The 19,415-nt window shown below is 45.1% G+C and overlaps 1 protein-coding gene across 1 annotated transcript in view; it reads right to left on the bottom strand.

Annotated features, from left to right (window-relative positions):
- The window catches only part of NPSR1 (neuropeptide S receptor 1), a 166,896-nt gene extending 147,921 nt beyond the window's left edge, over positions 1-18,975 (bottom strand). The window contains 1 exon segment of the mRNA NM_001204444.1: positions 18,829-18,975. Coding sequence (NP_001191373.1) covers positions 18,829-18,975 — 147 coding nt within the window.
- Between the last annotated feature and the right edge of the window lie 440 nt (positions 18,976-19,415).

Raw genomic sequence — 19,415 nt, 5'->3', positions numbered from 1 at the left:
AACTGAGAAAACTAGATAAAGCTACATATAAGTGTGCATGTGAACTCACAGGACTCCCTGTGAGATGGGGGTTGCACTCTCTGAAATGCCTCAGGATCTGTCTAGGGGATGGCAGGACAAGCTGACGGAAGTGTCCTGCATGAATAAAAGAGAAGGTGGATTAGATGGCAGGTACAGTGGAAACTTTGGCCTATTGAGGTGAATCGTGGGGCTAAGGACCATCATGGTCTCCAGCAGTCATGAAGTGAGAGCCATTCTGTGGATTCTCACATAGTAAATACGAGGGGAAGCATTTACCCAGAGAGAAAAGCTTTGGTTTAGATGCTTTGATGCAGAAATGATAGTCAGGTCAGAAGTGCAAAACTGTCTTGGAAATCATAGAGCTGTGGACATGATTATATTGGCTTGTAGTAGTAGCACAGTAGTCTAGTCTGTGTAAGAAGTTCAATGAGCAATTTTTGATAATCTGGTGGCAAAGTTTGACATGCTTTGTTATAAGGAAAGCTAAGACAAGGAGCTCGTAGTCAGATGCTAGAGGCAGTGCATGTAAAAATCTTGCAATGGGAGCTGCTATGAAGGAGAGAGTTTAGCACATGGAGTAGAAGTTGGGGAGGGGCTGGTTACTGCAGGTAAAGAGGTGAGTCCTACAGTAACTGCTCTGTTTGCTGAGCCTGAATAAATGAGTATAGGTAGCCAAGTCAACAAGCGGTGTCCCTGGTGACAGTATGAGTGATGGAGGAGGGCGAGAACTGCAGGTGGATGAGGACAGACAGTGGCCACCAAGACCCCCTTAAGTTCAGCCACAGAGCAGAGAAAGGTTTATAATGACAAATTGCAGCTGGGCAGGTCCTGGGAACTGACTCTTCTGAAAGTGGGACAAGGTCTGCCTTGGGCTATTGTCTTGAGTTAGAAGAACTTGCTGCCAAAAAGAAATGTTTTGCCCATTTAGGGCCCTTCCTTCCTTCCTTCCTTCCTTCCTTTCTTCCTTCCTTCCTTCCTTCCTTTGTTCCTTCCTTCCTTCCTTCCTTTCTCTCTCTCTCTCTCTTTCTGATTTATTTTTACTTATTTGAAAGGCACAGTTACAGAGAGGCAGAGGTAGAATGGGAGTTCTTGCATCCACTGGTTCACTCCCCAAATGGCCAAAATGACTGGGGCTGGGCTGATCTGAAGCTGGGAGCCAGGATCTTGTTTCAGATCTCCCATGTGGGTGCAGGGGCCCAAGGACTTGGACCATCTTCACTCAAACCAACGCCTGTATGGGATGCTGGCACTGCAAACCGGGGTTTTAATCCACTGAGCCACAGTGCTGGCCCCATGAAGCCCTTTTCAATTGCCTGTATTGCCTAAGCCTCCTTTAGGCTACCTCTCAATCGTCATCACAAGTCTGAAAACACAACAGGGACTGAACAGGGAAGTGATTCATCAGACTCTACTACTGCTGCATATTTCTTTCTTTAAAAATTACTTCTTTAAGAGTGAAAGGAGAGAGAGGGAGGGAGAGAGAGAGAGAGAGAGAGAGAGAAATATCATCTATTTGTTCACTGCCTAAATCCCCCAATGGCTCATGTGGGTGCCAGGGACCCAGAAACTTGAACCATAATCTGCTGTCCCCCTGGATTCACATTAGCAGGAAGCTGGGATAGAGAAGGGATCTGGGACTTGAACTCAGGCACGCCGATTATGGGATGCAGATTTCCCAACCAGAGGCTTAACTGCTAAGCCAAAGGCTCACTTCCCTGATATTTATTTCTTAGGTCAGAAGGCAGGAAATGCTGAATAACAGAATCAACTGCTTACACTCTGACCCGAGGGGATTATGACTGGAGTGTTTCATAATCAGGGCCGTGGAGCACAGATTGTGTTTTATCAGCAGTGTTAATTGTTAGCTTCCTGACTGCTCATATTCCAATCAGGACTTGGAGCACGGAACTGCATTTGTGTACTCTCTGATCTAGCTTTGTGGTGATGCCTGAATCCTTGCATTTCACCAGAAAGAGAAGCATCCATGTTCTGCATTCATCTTAGTGGGAGGCCCTTCTTGCAATTCTTTCTTGGATCACAAGGGGACTTCTAGATTAACCAACAGACTGCATTGGAGGCTTTGAGTCAATTAAATTCTGAAAATTCATCTAAATTCCCATAATATACCAGACCACAGATGTTAGTAATCATTGGATAACCCACTGGGCTGCAACTCTATGTAGTAATTAATATTTGCTTAATAAACAATTGAAGTGTCTGCTGTGTACCAAGATCTGAGATTAACATACAAATTAGTATTTAAGCTCTAGACTCTTGAAATATAGAAAACTGACATTTGGGTCTATTAGGTCCAAATATCTACAATAGAGTAGAGATCAAAGTACTCATAATTTGTCCCTTAATATCCATAGGGGATCAGTTCCAGGACCCTTCTCAGATATCAAAATCCATAGTGCTCAAGTGCCTCATAAAAATGGCATAATATTTATATATAATCAATACATATTCTCTTGTATGTGTGAAATAATCTCTAGATTACTTATAATACCTACTAGGCATACAATGTACATGGCATGTAAATGATTGTCCTGTATTATTTAGTGAATAATGGCAAGAAAAGAGTCTGTATGAATTCAACACAAACACAATTTATTTTGGATATTTTCAATCTGTGCTTGCTTGAATACGCACATACAGATATATGTAGGTTCTGTTCGGTTATCATGCAGCTTCCTTAGAGAGAGAATATGTGTTCCAGGGGTTATTTACTCCACAGTGGCTTATTAGAGATAAACTTGTAGTGTCCTGGAGTCAGATAAATTTGGGAAATGAAGATGAATTAAATCAGTTTCTTTATTATAAAAATTCCCATGGACCTAAATATGCTAATAAACCCTCTAAATATACGGTGGTACATAATATGAATTGTGTTCCAGCTTCGGGGCAGGAACAGTTTTCTTTGGTTTGTTTGGCAACCCTCCTGAGTAGATTCTGTGAAGCACCTTTGATAAGGTGGAAGGATCCTGTGCTTCTGAATCAGATGTGAGCTCTGAGTTCTGGATTGTTGATTATTGAGAGTAAACTTGTCTTCTCTGAGCCACTTTCTTCTCTGTAAATCAAGGATAATAATGGATCTCTCAGAGCTTGAGGGGTTGCAGTAGACTGATACCTAGCACCAATATCCCCTGCCTTTCCCAGAAGGAGGATTATATTTTCTGCTCCATTGGTATTGGACTTGACCATAGGTGTTAATTATGGGAAGAATCTATAACAGTCAGGGAAGTAAGTTTCTCTCTGTATATTGCTCTCCCCACCCCTCTTTCACAAGGACTGGTTGAAATAGAGATTCAGTCAGCCAAGGTCCCTGAGAGGCTACAGTAAAAAAATAACCTTTTATTAATCAGTGGTGGACATGTGGCACAAGTAGAAAATAAACATGAATGGCTGGACATTAGGTATAGTGGTTAGGACACCATCTGGAATACCTGTATCTCGTATCAAAGTGCATGGGTTCAAGTCCAGCTTCCTGCTAACTTGCCCCCTGGAGGCAGCAGGTGATGACTCAAGCAGGGAGGACCCTGCCATTCACATGGAAGACCTGGATCCCAGCTCCTGGCTCTTCCAGGTATAGTCCTGGGTGTTCATGCATTTAGGGAGTGGTCTAGTTGATTTCTCTCAGTCTGTCTCTCTCTGCCTCTCTGCCTCTCTGCCTTTTTAATAAATAAATAAAATTAAGAAGATGAAAATAAACATGAAAAACACTACAGTCTTGTCCCACTGGACATATTCAGTGATTTGTTACCTCAGCATAGACTAGCTTGATCTGATTAATGAAGGAGTAAATCAACAAATCAATGGGAGACTAAGTGCTTGGCAGAATTAGCATTCAGCAAAGTACTCTCAGCTTGATTACAGGCTAATAGTGTTCTTGAATACCCTTTTTATTCTCATCCTCACCTACCCTACAAATTCTCCAAAAGGCCTAAAAGCATTGGAAAGAGAATCAAATTTATCCTTGGCCACAAGAGTATCTTCTATTTGCTTGAATTTCTGTGTGCCAAGGGTGATAGTCTACACTGAGATGAAAGAAGAGAAGCCAGCATTTGAGCACTCACAATATTCCCTTTCATTTTTTATTAAATAATGACTTGTGAATAACGTTCCTTGAGCAAACACTCCAGTTCAATATCTGCATGGTAGTGAAATTCTCAGTTCTGGGGGAGGTGTCGTGTTAATCCCAAGACCTGGGTAAATCATGGCTTTAGTCAAACAGAGGAGCAGTCATTTCTTCAAGGAACTGCTGGAATCCTTTAGACCCTCTATGACCTTTTTGCTGACCTCATGCTCAGGGGGCTCAGGAGAGCAGGAGCTTATTCATCTCAAACAAATGCCTTTCTCAAAGGGCTGCCAGCCATAGGTGGCTGGGGGCTATCAGAGAGCAACACCTCCAGGACAGGATCAGCCTACTCAGAACGGTGACTAGGCCAATAATTGGCATTGGCTTACTGAAGAAAAAGGTTTTGATGAGATAAAAGGAGGACTGAGGAAAAGACGGAGAAGAACATTTTTTCAATAGCATGCAGGGTCCAGGCTGAATTCCCATGTGGGCATGAGAACCGAGGAGGCTGCCTTGTGTGAAGGCAGAGCTCTTTATCTGGGCTTTTGTGAATGTGTCAAGGTTATGTTTGCTTCTGGGTCCTCTCCATGCGCCCACTCCTCTCTGTAGCAGAATTGTGTTTTTTTCTTTCAAAGATGAAATTCAAAAGGAAGAAGAGAAGTGGGCATTTGGAATAGCAGGTTATGTAACCACTTGAGACATGCATATCCCACATCAATATGCCTGGTGTTGAGTCCCACGCCTACTTTCAATCCAGCTTCCTGCTAAGGCACCGCAGAGGCAGCAGAGGATGATCCAATTGCTTGGGCTCCTGACACACACATGGGAGACTTGGATGGAGTTCCTGGCTCCTGGCTTTGACCTGATTCATCCTCAGTGGTTGCAGGCATTAGAGGAGTGATTCAGCAGATGAAGATCTCTCTCTGTCTCTCCCTGTCTGTGTCACTCGGACTTCTAGATAGATAGATAGATAGATAGATAGATAGATAGATAGACAGACCGACTACAGAAAAAAAGGAGTGGGGTTCCTGGGAATTCCTTCTTTATTTATATTTAAAAATAGCTTGAGTGGTCTGGGTGGGTACAAAAGCTAGAAAGGTATGGTGATTATGTGTATGGAGAGCCCATTAGGCTGATCTTTGAAGGGAAAGGAATCAGCCCTCCCTCCCTCCCTTTCACTCTGTGTTCGGAGAGGATCCTTACATGAGGTTGGTGAATAGAACTCTCCTACAGAGAGGAGTGGGTGCTTGAAGAGGACCCAGAAGCAAATATAACCTTTGCACATTCACAAAAGCCCATGAACATGATCACATCCTGCCTTCTCTCCCCTAAAACTTTAGCTCCCACATAAGAACCAGCTCCATCCCTGCCTCACCATTCAGGCAACGAAGTCGTCATTGTTTTGCCCAGAGAAGAGCAGTCAGGAGGCAGAGCAACTTCCAAAGTGTGTAATGTACAAGAAAGCTTGTTGTTGGACCCAAAGCCTATGTCTCTAAGTCACACTCTCTTAGTTTTATATCATCTTTAAGGAAAGGATTCTATTTTTTCCCCATTCACTGAAATTGCTTTGCTTTTAAATTCTCACGCTCACAAAATAACTACTTCAACTCTGCGCATGGTGCTTGAGTTTAAGGAAGAAAGAAGTGGGTAAGGGTAAGTAACAATGCCAGCCATGATTTTGTCCTTTTTTCAGGAAAGGAAAAACCTTTATTATGTGTCTAATAGATTTCCAATTAAGTATTCCAAACAGTGTGACTTTAATGGTGAGCGAGACTAGGAACATGAGGATTTAACTGGGGAAGTGTGAAGAGGACTGAGACTAACAAGCTATTGGCTCAGTCACACGGGACCATGGGTTGCAGGAACCTTCTCACTTTCTCTTCTCCAGGCGCATTTTCTGCTTCCTCTCACCAATCCTGTTGGTATTTCCTGAACTTCGTGGGCATCATTATCATTTCTCACAATACTAAGCATTATACATTGAAGATTTATGGTTAATAGCTAGTGACTGATATCTCTTTGTAAGGTAGGATAAAGAGGACCCTTGGAAAATGTTCTTAGAATTATGCCCTGAATTCATGGGCACTTTGTGCCTAACACACTGCCAAGTCCATGATAGGGCTCATTCATTCTTCAAAATGGTATAATTATTCATACTGAGGTCACAGATGGGGAAACTGTGAAGCTGCTGCACACATGGGGATTGTTTTTAGAAACTATGAGATAGGGGCCAGCGCTGTGGCGCAGTGGGTTAACACCCTGGCCTGAAGTGCCGGCATCCCATATAGGCACCGATTCTAGTCCCAGCTGCTCCTCTTCCAATCCAGCTCTCTGCTATGGCCTGGGAAGGCAGTGGAAGACGGCCCAAGTCCTTGGGCTCCTGCACCCACGTGGGAGACCGGGAAGAAGCTCCTGGCTCCTGGCTTCAGATCGACACGGCTCTGGCCTTTGCAGCCATCTGGGGAGTGAACCAGCGGATGGAAGACCTCTCTGTGTCTCTACTTCTCTCTGTAATTCCGTCTATCAAATAAATAAAATAAATCTTAAAAAAAAGAAAAGAAACTATGAGATAGAAAACACCTGCACAAACATGCATGAAATGTCTCATGAGTTCTGTAAGAGACAATAAACGGCCGGCGCCGCGGCTCACTAGGCTAATCCTCCACCTTGCGGCGCCTGCACACCGGGTTCTAGTCCCGGTCAGGGTGCTGGATTCTGTCCCGGTTGCCCCTCTTCCAGGCCAGCTCTCTGCTGTGGCCCAGGAGTGCAGTGGAGGATGGCCCAAGTGCTTGGGCCCTGCACCCCATGGGAGACCAGGAGAAGCACCTGGCTCCTGCCATCGGATCAGCGTGGTGCGCTGGCCGCAGCGCGCCAGCCGCAGCACGCCAGCCGCAGCGGCCATTGGAGGGTGAACCAACGGCAAAGGGAAGACCTTTCTCTCTGTCTCTCTCTCTCACTGTCCACTCTGCCTGTCAAAAAAATAAAAATAAAAGAAAAGAAAAAAAAGAAAAATAAAGAGACAATAAACTAGGATGGTGCGGTATTTTGATAGGTACATCAAAGGAGATCTTTGAGGAGGTGACATTTGAGCGACACCTAAGTTCCGTGAGGACTTTGTCGCTCTGCTCATTTGGAACAACGCTTGCTGTTTTTGGGGTTCATCCATAAGTGCAATTCTGCACTAATGTCGTATATTTTATTTATTTGACAGATAGAGTTAGACAGTGAGAGAGAGAGACAGAGAGAAAGGTCTTCTTTCTGCTGGTTTACTCCCCAGATGGCTGCAACAACCAGAGCTGCACTGATCCAAAGCCAGGAGCCAGGTGCTTATCTTGGTCTCCCATGCGGGTGCAGGGCCCAAGCACTTGGGCCATCCTCACTGCCTTCCTGGGCCACAGCAGAGAGCTGGACTGGAAGAGGGGCAACCGGGACTAGAACCGGTGCCCATATGGGATGCCAGCGCCACAGGCGGAGGATTAACCAAGTGAGCCACGGTGCCGGCCCCTGCACTAATGTCTTCTAAGCCTACTTTTCATTACATGTCCTCCTGATGATTCAGCTGTATTTCCGTATCACCAAGATGTTCTTACTCGAGATTTATGAATTAAAATGAAACATGTTGAAAATTGAGTTCATGATATAAATCTCTATTACAATTTTTTTTTCTTTTTTATTTTTTTTTTTTATTTTTTACAGGCAGAGTGGACAGTGAGAGAGAGAGACAGAGAGAAAGGTCTTCCTTTTGCTGTTGGTTCACCCTCCAATGGCCGCTGCGGCCGGCGCGCTGCGGCCGGCGCACCGCGCTGATCCGATGGCAGGAGCCAGGAGCCAGGTGCTTTTCCTGGTCTCCCATGGGGTGCAGGGCCCAAGCACCTGGGCCATCCTCCACTGCACTCCCTGGCCACAGCAGAGGGCTGGCCTGGAAGAGGGGCAACCGGGACAGAATCCGGCGCCCCGACCGGGACTAGAACCCGGTGTGCCGGCGCCGCTAGGCGGAGGATTAGCCTAGTGAGCCGCGGCGCCGGCCTCTATTACAATTTTCAATGTCTACTTTGTACAGAGGAACACTCACCCTTTTACGCACAGCTTCTTGAGTTTTGACATATGTAACCATCATGACAATCCACATAGAGAATTGTCCCATCATCCATGAAGATCCCCGGTCCCCTTTTCCAGTCAGCCTCTCTCCCTTACCCCTACCCCATGACAGCCACTGATTTATTTTTCTGCTGTTAGTGTTTTGCCCTTTCAAGAATGTCATGCAAATAAAATCATTATAATACATAGCATTTTGAGTCTGGCTCCTTTCACTTAGCATAACAAACACATCTGAAATTCAGCCAAGTTGTCATGTGTTTCTGTAACTTTATTCCTTTTACGCTGCTGAAGAATGTTCCATCGTATGGACGTGTCACAGTTAATTTATCCATTTCCCAGCAGAGGAATGTTTGGGTTTTTTTCCCCTAACTCTGGGCAATTTCAAATGAAGCCTCTATAAATATTTGTATACAGTCTTTTGCTTAGGCATATGTCTTATTTTCTTGGACAAATACCAAGAAATAGGATTTTTGGATTGTGTGCTGTGTCTTTAAATTTATACAAAATGGCAGAAAAAAAAAATTTCCAAAATGCCTTTACCAGCAATGTATGTTGGTTCTAGTTACTCTACACCCTTGCCAGTACTTGATGTTGTATGCCTTTATGTTAGCCATTCTAATAAGCATGTGGTGGTATTTCATTGTGGTCTTTTTGGATTTGCTTAATAACTAATAATACTTAGTTTCTTTTATGTGCTTATTTTTAATTTGAGTAACTTCTTTGGTGATTTGTCTATTCAAATCTTTCTCTGGGTTTTAATTGGGTTGTTTATTTTCTTCCTGTTGAACTCTAAATATTTTCTGGATATAAATAGTTTACTAGATGTGAGGTTTATGATATATCTTCCTAGTATGGAGCTCGTCTTTTTATTCTCTTAATAGATTTTTTTCAAAGAACAGAGTTCTTAATTTTAATGAAGCCCAGGTCATCAAAATTTTCCTTTATGGATTGTGCTTTTCATGTTGTGTGTAAGAAATCTTGGCTTAATCCAAGATCACACATTTTTTCTCCTAGATATTTTATATTAGGTTTTACTCCCAGGTTTATAACATGTGGATTAATTTCTCATCAGTGATAGGCATGGGCTGGGCCTCACTTCTTACATATGACTTTGTTCCAACCCCATTTTTACTTTTCTCTTTGAATTACCTTTTTACCTTTGTCAAAAACTAATTGACCATAAATATGTGGGCCTCTTTCTGGACTTTCTGTTCTGTTCCATTGATCAGGGTGTTTATTCTTTCTTCAATACCACATGATAGCTTTATGGAAGTCTATAAACCAGCATGGCTTCTCCAGCTTAAATCTTTTTCAGAATTTTGTTATATTTTATAATGCATATTCCTTTTCTTCCATATAAGTGTTGAACCAGCTTATCAATTTGAACTTTCATTTAATTTTCCTTCTCTCTCTTTTCCAATCATATGAGGTTCCAACCTTCTATGGTCTCCCAAACCCCACATGTGATGCATTGAGACATTCCACTGTTTCTTTTTTTCAAATCTCAGAGACACTTGTCTGACTGACCACTCAACACTCAGAGCATCATGATTGACATGATTGGCTTTCCTTCCCCCTGTCCATCTCTGCAATCCATGCAGTACTCTTCAACCTGATTAATCTCGTGGAATCATGGAACTCTCAGTATGTTTGCTAGTAAAACTTCAAAGATTTCTTCTTGCCTACAATAAAAAAGTCCATATGATGTAATCTGATGGTCCACTCAGTTCTTTTTACCTCTCTTCCCCTACAGCTCTCGACTTCAGTCTACTTATATTCAATATACAACACCTTGACTTTCTATGCAGGAACCCTTCATTTCTCTTTATATCTCTCCCTGAGCACCACTACATCTTCTTCTCTTATACTTAACATTGGATGCAATTGTTGATGAAATGCTTGTTTCCCCCAATATAGAGCTGCCTGTGGGCAAGATACCTGCTTTGTCCATTTCTGAATCCCCCAGTGCCTTCAGCATAACTTGGTCAAGCCTTCCTGTGATTCTCAACTTAGTTTGATAAAGGGATATCTATCCTCATTGGGAGGGAGAGAATATACTTTAAAAGAATGTATTCCATGTTACTATGCTGTGACATTTTTAGACATGATATTTAATCTGTTTTAAAATTTAAATTAAATTGAATAAGAGTGAGAAATATTTATATTTATCCATAGGTGTTAGGAATTTAAAGGCTGAAAATCATTCTAATTGTATTTCCTGACTTATCACCCTAGTTTTACTAGTTCCTTAACATAGTAGTCAATACTCTGGCTCCCCAGCACATGGTACAGGGTCCAATACAGAGAAAACAACTACATCCTCACTATTCCCAGGACAGTCTGCTGAAAGTACGCAGAGGCAGCGACACGACTCGCAGGAGACGGCCTCATTGAGAATTCTACTAGACAGGCTGGGATTCACTCACTCCTTTGGAGCAGTTACGTCGTCCACAAATGGTACTCTCTGCCCTGCGTGCCCTGCAGTTCTGTGTGGCTGTGCTTTTATAATCAGGCATCAGAACCCATATATGGAGAGTGGAGATGGGAAGGCTGACATTGTGCCTTGCTCAATATCTGGGGATATCTTGGGGCGCACAGGTGGATGGTCCCAAAGCCTGGAAAGAACCTGGCAGCATGGGAAGGGGACAAAGGAGGCCTTAGGTGTTGTTTGCTTCAGGTCTGCAGGCCTGTCTGTGCATCCTCCACACCACATCTTACTCTAGTGTCAGGAATCCTCCACAACAATTGTGACACTTTAAAAATTCAAGCCCAATGGCTGGTGAATATAGTGTTAGGCTCCACTCACCATAATCCATTTACATGAACTTATTGAGACCCTAGGAATAAAGTTACATTATAGATTCTTTCTTGATGTGCTCTTTGATTCAATAAAATGTTTACTGACAAGTCCTCTTTGTGTCAGGCACTATACTAGAGGTAGTGGATGTAGGGATGTCCCTGAATGACTGACATATAGTGTCGTGTGTGTGTGTGTGTGTGTGTGAATGAATCTGTGTGTATTTGTGTATGTGCTAGCACATGTGTGCATCAGTATGTGTGCGTGTGTGGTGTAGGTGAACATACGTGTCAAGAGATGAATCATGTTGCACAGAGACTGTGCATTGGGATCGTGATGATGCCAGGTGTTAAATGAACCTAAAGTCTTCACAGAAGAGGGACAATTGAGCTTAGAGAGTTGTCCAAAGGAAAAATGCACTTGTGAGAAGGTAAACAGAACCTTAGATCCTTGGAATACGGTGAGATATCCATTGCAAAGGGTGCAGGATGCAAGGAGAGGAGCGGGGAAGGGATGGGCTAGGAAAGGCCAGAAGACCTGACTGAAGAACCTGAGTTTCTTCCTGTAGAAGTCCAGCAAAGCTTTAGGCAATACGTTCTGTCTCCCATACTGGGGACATTTTCCAGGCTAACAGGATCAAGTTCAAGTTGTGTGTCACTGCAGGCCAAAGCTAAGAAGAGAAGGTTTGCATGTCCCTTTGCAGTCATTTATTCTGGAAGGCCTAGTCCAAGGTGACCAGCTTGCAAATGTCATGTGAGAACAAAAAAGCCTTCAGTGCATTCAACTTATTGGATTTAGATTTTTACTGTTGCAGAGCCAAATCCACCCTCAGATCAGCTTAGAATCCTGTTTCTTTTTACTTTTTCTTTTTTTTTTTTTATTGATTTTTAAAATTATTTTTAAGGAGTTTATACCTTAACTCCTCTCAGTCTTCATTTTTATATCTGGCTTTGAAAAAGTATGCTCTTTTAATTCCCTCCCCTAAAACTGATGGGAGGTTCAAATGTGATCATGTGAAATTATATAATAAACTGCAAAGTATTGGCAAGAGTAAGAAATCCATCATTCTTAGGCAGCCATCAGTATTGCCTAAATGGGAAAATACAGATACTCATCATCCCTTACGGCTTCATCTCAAACCTTGAGTGATTTTGCCTGGAAAATCTTTTTGCCACAGTAGAGATGTGCACTCCCTTTCTCTAGACAGGGCATAATTCCCCACCTCTGCAAATAGCCCTTCATGTAGTGGGCCATTAAGCATTCCAGATAAAAGTTAGACATAATATCAGGACAACAAATTAAGAAGTGAAATCTTCCCTAAATAGCTACATTTTATTCTACATTTTTGTAGTCTAATTTAAAAATAAAAAGAGAAAAGAAACAGCTCAGTTCCCTGCCGTTATCTGAGGGCCGGATGCACAGTGAAGCCCTCCTGAAGCTTTGGGCCGAGGTGGTCTCTCTAGAAGCTTCTTCCGTTTAGATGATGATGGCTCCTCAGTTCTCAGGGCACTGCCTTGGGAAAGAGCAAAAGCAGAAATTCCTGGAAATATACTGGCTAATACAAAATGCTACTCTGGGCTGCTTGCTGTTCTTAAAGGCTTTATCACAACAACCCTCCGAAGCACACGCAATATCAGTGTGTAAACCAAGGCACAGGTAGACGCAAACAACCAAAAGTCCCACAGCAAGATGGTGGAAGCCCCGCGATTTGGCCCCAGCAGTCTGGCTCCAGAGCCTGGGCTCTGGGCTGCACAGCCCTGCTGCAATGATGGGATTCCTTGGGAACCTATGTTCACCCAGGGATGAATAATCTGGTTTCTGCAATCAGTTGAGAGACCCAGAGAGAAGCTGAGCTGTTATAGAAAAACAAAGCTGCACTTTTTGTCCACTTGAGTGCATACTTTGAAACATTCTACCCACTGTATCAACCGGAAATTATTTAAGGATGGCAGAGTGACATTTTGAAGCATTTGTAGATGTGCTTTGTCCCATTTCCTTGATACAATCTCTCTTGGGCAGCTTGAGAGCTCTACCCTGCTGTCCTCAAGATATAATCTTGACTCTATCAATACAGACAGAGAGAAACCAGTCAGCACTGGGCTTTCAAATTCAGGGAATATCACAAATGGCTTGATGAGAAATGGCTTTTTCCATTGCAAGAGGATGTGTCTCTAGAGCTTGAGACTGGAAAACCTAGACGAGCAAGTTTGGAAGAACACTGTGTAGTCATTTTTCCCACAATAGAGAAGAGAAAGGAAACCGAGGGAGCGTGGAGGGGTAAATGGTAAAATAGTGGCAAGGGATGTGGAGAGAGCGGTGGGGAAATGTAGACACTGATGAGTGTGCTGTTTGCCCCCTTGCAAAGGTTAGCACGAAAAGGAAGGAAGAGAGAATGCTGCTGAGTTTGGGAAGAGAAGTTTAGAAGGGTGCTGAGGCGCACTTGCTACACATTGACCTGGAAGGCAGCCCCCGGACTGTGCCAGTTATCATGAGGTGTGGATCATTGCAATGCCAATGTAGGAAGAGAGAGAGAGAGAGAGAGAGAGGACCAGAGATAATCCCACTGTGTTCTCTGCAGCCCAGTCAGGTGGGGAGCTGCTCAATTTTCCATGCCAAGTGAGGATGCAGAAATTAAACTGGGATTGAGAGAGGGAGAGGGGCAGTTTATGACAAAGGGACATTGCTGCAGAAGGGAGCGTGGGGCTGATGGGAGCCAGATGGGGACTGGACAAGGGCCCCGAGCAAGCACGACCACTTCTGAGGACCAGACAGGACCCTTCATTTCAGCTGATGACAACTCACCCAGAGCCCTCACTAGTTCTTGTCCCCTGTAACCCCTACCTCGCACAAAGCCACGGACCTTGGAGTTCTGTCCCTGAGACAGAGAGTATGAAACCCCTTCCTAGTCTGAAAACCTTGGCAATGACTATTTATTCCGAATTAACTGAGATTATGGTTCCTGCCTTCAGATGTATTAGTGACACACTGAAGTACATAGCTTGGAAATTGCATGCCCTCCCCGCCGAGCCAATGAGCAACATGTACACCTTTGTCAGCTGCCTGGAGTGGCACTGGGCACACTGCCTGGGAGAGTCTACCCAGGGTGAGTGGCTGGAAAGGCAGTGTTAGGTTAGGGTGGCAGAAGTCAGCAGGAAGAAATCAGAACTTTAATAATTATTTAACCGAGCACAATCTGTAGTAATTCCCTTCAGAACAGATGCAGTACTCAACTGCAGAAACTCAAAAGCGAACATTTTCAGTGAACCCAATTAGAAGAGGATAAAAAATACATGATGTAAAAAATGCATGATGTACATGCAAGACCCCTCATCACAAACTGCAGGAGATACATTAAAAGGTCGGGAAAAGGAGGGCTCCCGGGTCTCGGGAGAGGCATCATTGACAAATTGTCCTGGGATCTAAGGCAGGAAGCAAGCCCAGGAGCACGGCCATGGAAGAAGATTGAAGTGGAGCAGCATGGATTTGGGGTGTTCAAAATGGAATTGGGGGCTCTTGTTTAAAAGGGCCTCAGGCATGTCTGCAGGTGAACTCGTGAACTGGCCTGGCTTGTGCATACTCGCCTGGGTGCCCCGAGCTGATGAACTGGGCCACACTGCTATTTCTGGAACAAAATTCATGAGCCTTTACACCCGCTTGTGGAAACATCTCCCTTGCTTCCTGGGACTGTACCCGGCCCCCTTCCTGTAAGGAAGCTTGATCTTTGCTGTGCCAATCGTAATGCCCCCCAAAACAAGAGCTGTCGTTAACGACCCTTCTTGTTTAGGCTAGGAAACAAGCCACCGCTTTGTAAAATCTCAGAGCACATTTTCAAGATTTGATGAATTCGGTGCCTCATGGTTTGCAATCCTTCTAAGCCACAGATACATGTAAGCTTTTCGTGGAGACTAGGTTGATCTTACGTCCCTCCTCAGGCGTGATGAGCGAAGGGGAGGTTGAGAGGAATGGTTGAGTGGGGAAAGAGGAGTTGACACAGCAGTCACAGAAGGGAAAATGCTGGGTGCCCATCGGGTAGAACAAGGTCTTGGGAATGCGTAGCCAACCTAAATGTGGCGAAAACAAGCACAGCACACTTAAGAGTCTTAAAAGAAGCTCTTGCTCAGGCTTAGAGTGAGATAATTGGGATACGGGTTGAGCTGAAATGTGCTTTTGTTGTCTAAGTGGAAGAAGGGTATGCTAAGAAAATTAACAGTAAGGCAGCACGGCAGGGAGGGTGTACAAACAAAGGAAACGAACTGTGTCCAATCACCAATGCACTTAGAAGCCATCATTTACATATAAAACATAGTTAGGCTAATTGCATATTATTTGTAACTACCAGCTGAAGGAGGTTCCAGGAAAGATCCTCATTAGACAACATTCAGCAATCTTGGGTCGTGTTTCTCACCTCACCTAAGAGTGATAAAACTGAGTTTCATTTGCATGATTTTATAATTTAGGTAATTTACTTGTTCAGACAGGTCTCCCTCCCAGTTACTTTTAATTAGGTTTCTCATCACTAAGTGTGCAGGATTCAGCAAACATTGCTAGCAAGTTCTCTGGTAAAATTAAGGGCTTTTGTGCATCTTTGTCTTTGGATGGCCTTGTGTCTAGGTGCCCCATACACTATCTGAAGAGCCAGGTCTCACCTTCCTTGAAACTTCTGTTGGATCTGAGAAACGCACGGGGCTCCCTAATGCTGTGGCCTGCAAACTGAGGAGGTGAGCTCAGCGGAACCTTGACCACACAAGAAACGGGCACACGCGAAGCAAAGCAGGGCTTGTGCTGAGAACCTGGAGCCCAGGCCACACAGGGTTAAGTCACACAAAGCCCAGGATCAAGGAAAGGGCAGGGGAATTCACCCTGATCTTCCTGCAGATCTCCAACAAGCCCCACGGTGGGTAGGATGGCTGAGTGGGTTAGTGTGGTGAGAGCAGAGCCAAGCACGTGGGGTAGACATGGGAGGAAGGAAAAGGCTTGAAGCCTGTCAGAGAAGGACCAGTAAGCTCTAGGCTGGGATGCCGTGTCTGCTGCTGGGAGAGTTTTGGGGTGCAGAGAGGAAGGGCTCGAGTGCTGGGTAGCAGACTAAGTTAGAAGCCCAGGGGCATGACCAGGCAGGGCCACAACACTGTGGGTGTGAATCCCCAGGGCTAAACCAGGTACTGGGTGCCAGCCAGTGGCACACAACTGGTTCCATACCCCTCCCACTGTGTCCATAGCTTACTGTGGTCCCATTTTCTTAGAAACAGGCTAGGGATGAGCTGAACGTGCCTGGCGAGCGGGCTCTCAGTGCATACAGCTGGAAGAGGCCAGGCCAGGCAGAAGGGACTGATGGGCAGAATCCTGATCAATAAGACTCCCGCCTCTGTCATGGAGAAAGCAAACTTTCTTTTCCTGTTCTGACAGAAATGTCGGTGGGTGGCAGAAGAATACCACTGCACTTGGTTAAGCGGTGATGTTTATTGAGTTTGCCTAGTCTGGTGCTGGGGCCTTGAGAGTGCATGAAACTAACAGGAGGCATTCCTTTCTGCCAAGGTCACGGTGCCCATGTCTCTAACACGTCCACCCCAAACACGATGGAACCGCAGTTTTAGACAGTGATGCAGTAAGTGGCAAGGAAGAGGTACAGTTCATGACACTAAAGAAATTCAGAGGAGGGAAGAAGCAAGAAGGGCTTCAGGGAGAAAGCAATCCAAGCTGAGCATTAAAGAATGGGTAGAATTTAGACACACACCGGTGAAGATGGAACGCAGGTCCAGACGGAGAGACACACTGTAGGGTGTGAGAATTAAATGAGATACTTCGCAGAGGTCACTGCCAGCTCTGACACCAAGACAGGTCACAGCAAAGCTGATGCACAGCTTTTGCTATTTTTGTTGCTTCTGCTACTTCTCCTGCTGTGGCCGTTTTTTATTTTTCTGCTACTTTCTGCAAAGGTAACGGAGATTACAGGACACCCTTGGGTGCTAGTAGAGAGGGCACAGTTTTTGGTTTTCTCCTTAAGAGGTAAGCAGGATGAAAGGAGTTACCGTGAGCAGGGCTTCGCAGAAGAACTTCCTGTATCATCAGAGCATGTGTGCTCTGGGTGTGCTCCAGGAGGCCCAGGGGAAAAAATCATGCCAAGAAATGCCAGCCAGACTCCCACAAACACCGCCCCCCACCGCCCCTGACTTCCGTGTCACTCGGAACCACTGAATCCTCTCTCCAAAGACGAAGTGAAACATTCTAAGCTCCCGGCCAGACATAACTCCCTTCTTTCTGATTTTCTGTGTATTCCCGTGGTCCAATTGTTTTCCCACCAACAGCTCAGCAGCAATGAGAGCAGAGGGCGTGCTCCCACGTGGGGCTGCGATGGAGTTGCCAGGACAGAGTACAAACACTGGATGAGAGCGGGCAGGGATCCGTTCCCGTATTCAAAACATCCCCTCAGGTGCTACATTCAAAAAAAGGGCAAATGAAATTTCAGCCGGGAGTGCTTATTGCCTGAGTCTCGGAACAACTGCCTTATTGCTGATGATTATCTCCTTTGCAAGGGGCAGTCTCTCTTCATTCTGTTTGCTGTCATGTTCTATAAATATCAAAGGCTACAGAGGCAGCGTCAGAGAGGAGTCAGTTGCTTCCTGGGTGCACAAAGCTTGCAAACGTAGGCTTTCTGGATCTGCAGGCTGATTTCAAACAGGGAGTCAGTCGTTCAGGCAACGGTAACTCCAACTGCACCTTGTGTGCTACACGGCAGAGCTAAGCAGCCGGGCTGTGCGTGAGCATGCAGTGGGAGGGGACTCTGCAGCCCGTGGAAGTGATGTGTTCAGGCTCTGCCGTGCTACAAGATCTCTGTCCTGAGTGTGAAGCCGCCTTGGGGAGAGCTCCCTGCTCAAAGTTTTGCTCTGAGCTATCGCAAAGGAGCGAACCTCCAGTCCAGAGGTGGATGTTACAGTGATTTTACCTTATCGTGTAAAACCTAAATCATTTCAGGAACATCAAGAGGTTTAAAAAAAAAAAGCAACAACTAGAATGTTCCTTGAGTAGCTTCCTGTTTTGTGTATAGAACCAGTTTGAGACCTGTCAACTATCTTTACACTACACATGCCGTGTAACAGTGTGGGAAGCAACCCGACAAGACAGCACTCCGACCCAAGAAATCACTAAACTGCTGTTTTCCAGGTGCCTGGTATGTGCCTGTTCACAATGTCTTGCTTTACAAAAAGGAACAGTAGTAGCTTAATGAGGATTATTTTCTCAAAGTGGCTCTTAGATCCTGTGACGGTGAAACTCTGCAAATCAATTCTTTCACTTGTTCCAGGAGGCAACTTGTTGCAAGCAGGAGCACCACTGGCTACAGTCTATTTCTCACTGGTGTTCAATGAAATGGATCAACAAAGAAATTGTGGTCCTTGCTGCCTTACTCAGTGCCGTCTCTCACTGCATCAGGCACTGCCCGGGATGTGGGCTTTCCCTGTCTCTGATGTTCCTAGCAAAATGTCCCCAGCTCTAACTTCGACCAGAAACAGACATTTCAAGCCTTGCTGTGGGATTAGCTAAACGTGCTTTTGCCTAAGGAAGGGGAGAAAGTAAAAAATCATCCACTCATAAATGATACTTGTGATTCACACATTTGCAGAACCAACGGCAGCAAAAAACATAGCGTATATTCACAGGAAGCTACAATATAGATTGTTACACACTGAAGAAGTTGCTGCTGTAGCCCCCCCCCCCCCAGGTTGTTATTTTGTTTTTTAAATCCTTTTTAGACACCCATGCACAATATGATATGATATGTTAGCCCCCTTAAGTTCTTCTGTCTTATTGCTTAAAGTCAGCGTGGCAGGCGAGGACTTACCTTAAAGGAGTAGTAGAAGGAGCCCCACTCCTCCCCTTCCACCACTTCGGTGAAAGTCTCCGTTTCTGTGCAAGTGGCCAGGGAAGAGCCTTGGGTCAGTGTGCTCTGGGTGGAAGGGGCGCTGCCCTCCGTGTGGTTGGCTGGCATGGCTCCGGCGGGGTTCAGCCTCCTGTCCCCACGCCTGCAGCAAGCAAGGGAGTCCAGCTCACCTCCCAAGAGCTGGGCAGCAGCTGCAGCTCGCCACCTCCTCTGCCTCCCGAGGCTTCTGGCTGGAGCTCGGCTGAGCAGAGGCACAGAGCCCTCCCTGAACCCACCTCACTGAAGAGCTCTGCTTGACAACAGGGAGCATCCTCCAGCTCTCTCTCCTTGATGGTTGTGAGCCGGTAGCCGGCAAAGCACTCCTTCCCCCGCAGTCCCTCCCAGGGCAGGTTGGGGCCCCTCATAGATTTCTACATACTTCCAAGGACAGGCCTATCGCCTAGTTGCATTTCCTAACTTCCACTGTGGAATCTCACTTGTGCCCTGCTTATAAATATAGGAATTTGGATTAATCAGCAGGTCCACTCATGGAGGTCATATTTGCACTT

This window comes from Oryctolagus cuniculus, chromosome 16, assembly GCF_051225735.1.
Source record: "Oryctolagus cuniculus isolate XC-2025 breed Fujian yellow rabbit chromosome 16, ASM5122573v1, whole genome shotgun sequence".
Taxonomy (NCBI): Eukaryota; Metazoa; Chordata; class Mammalia; order Lagomorpha; family Leporidae; genus Oryctolagus; species Oryctolagus cuniculus.
The sequence above is the reverse complement of the archived record's forward strand: the minus strand, read 5'-3'. Positions and strand labels throughout refer to the sequence as shown.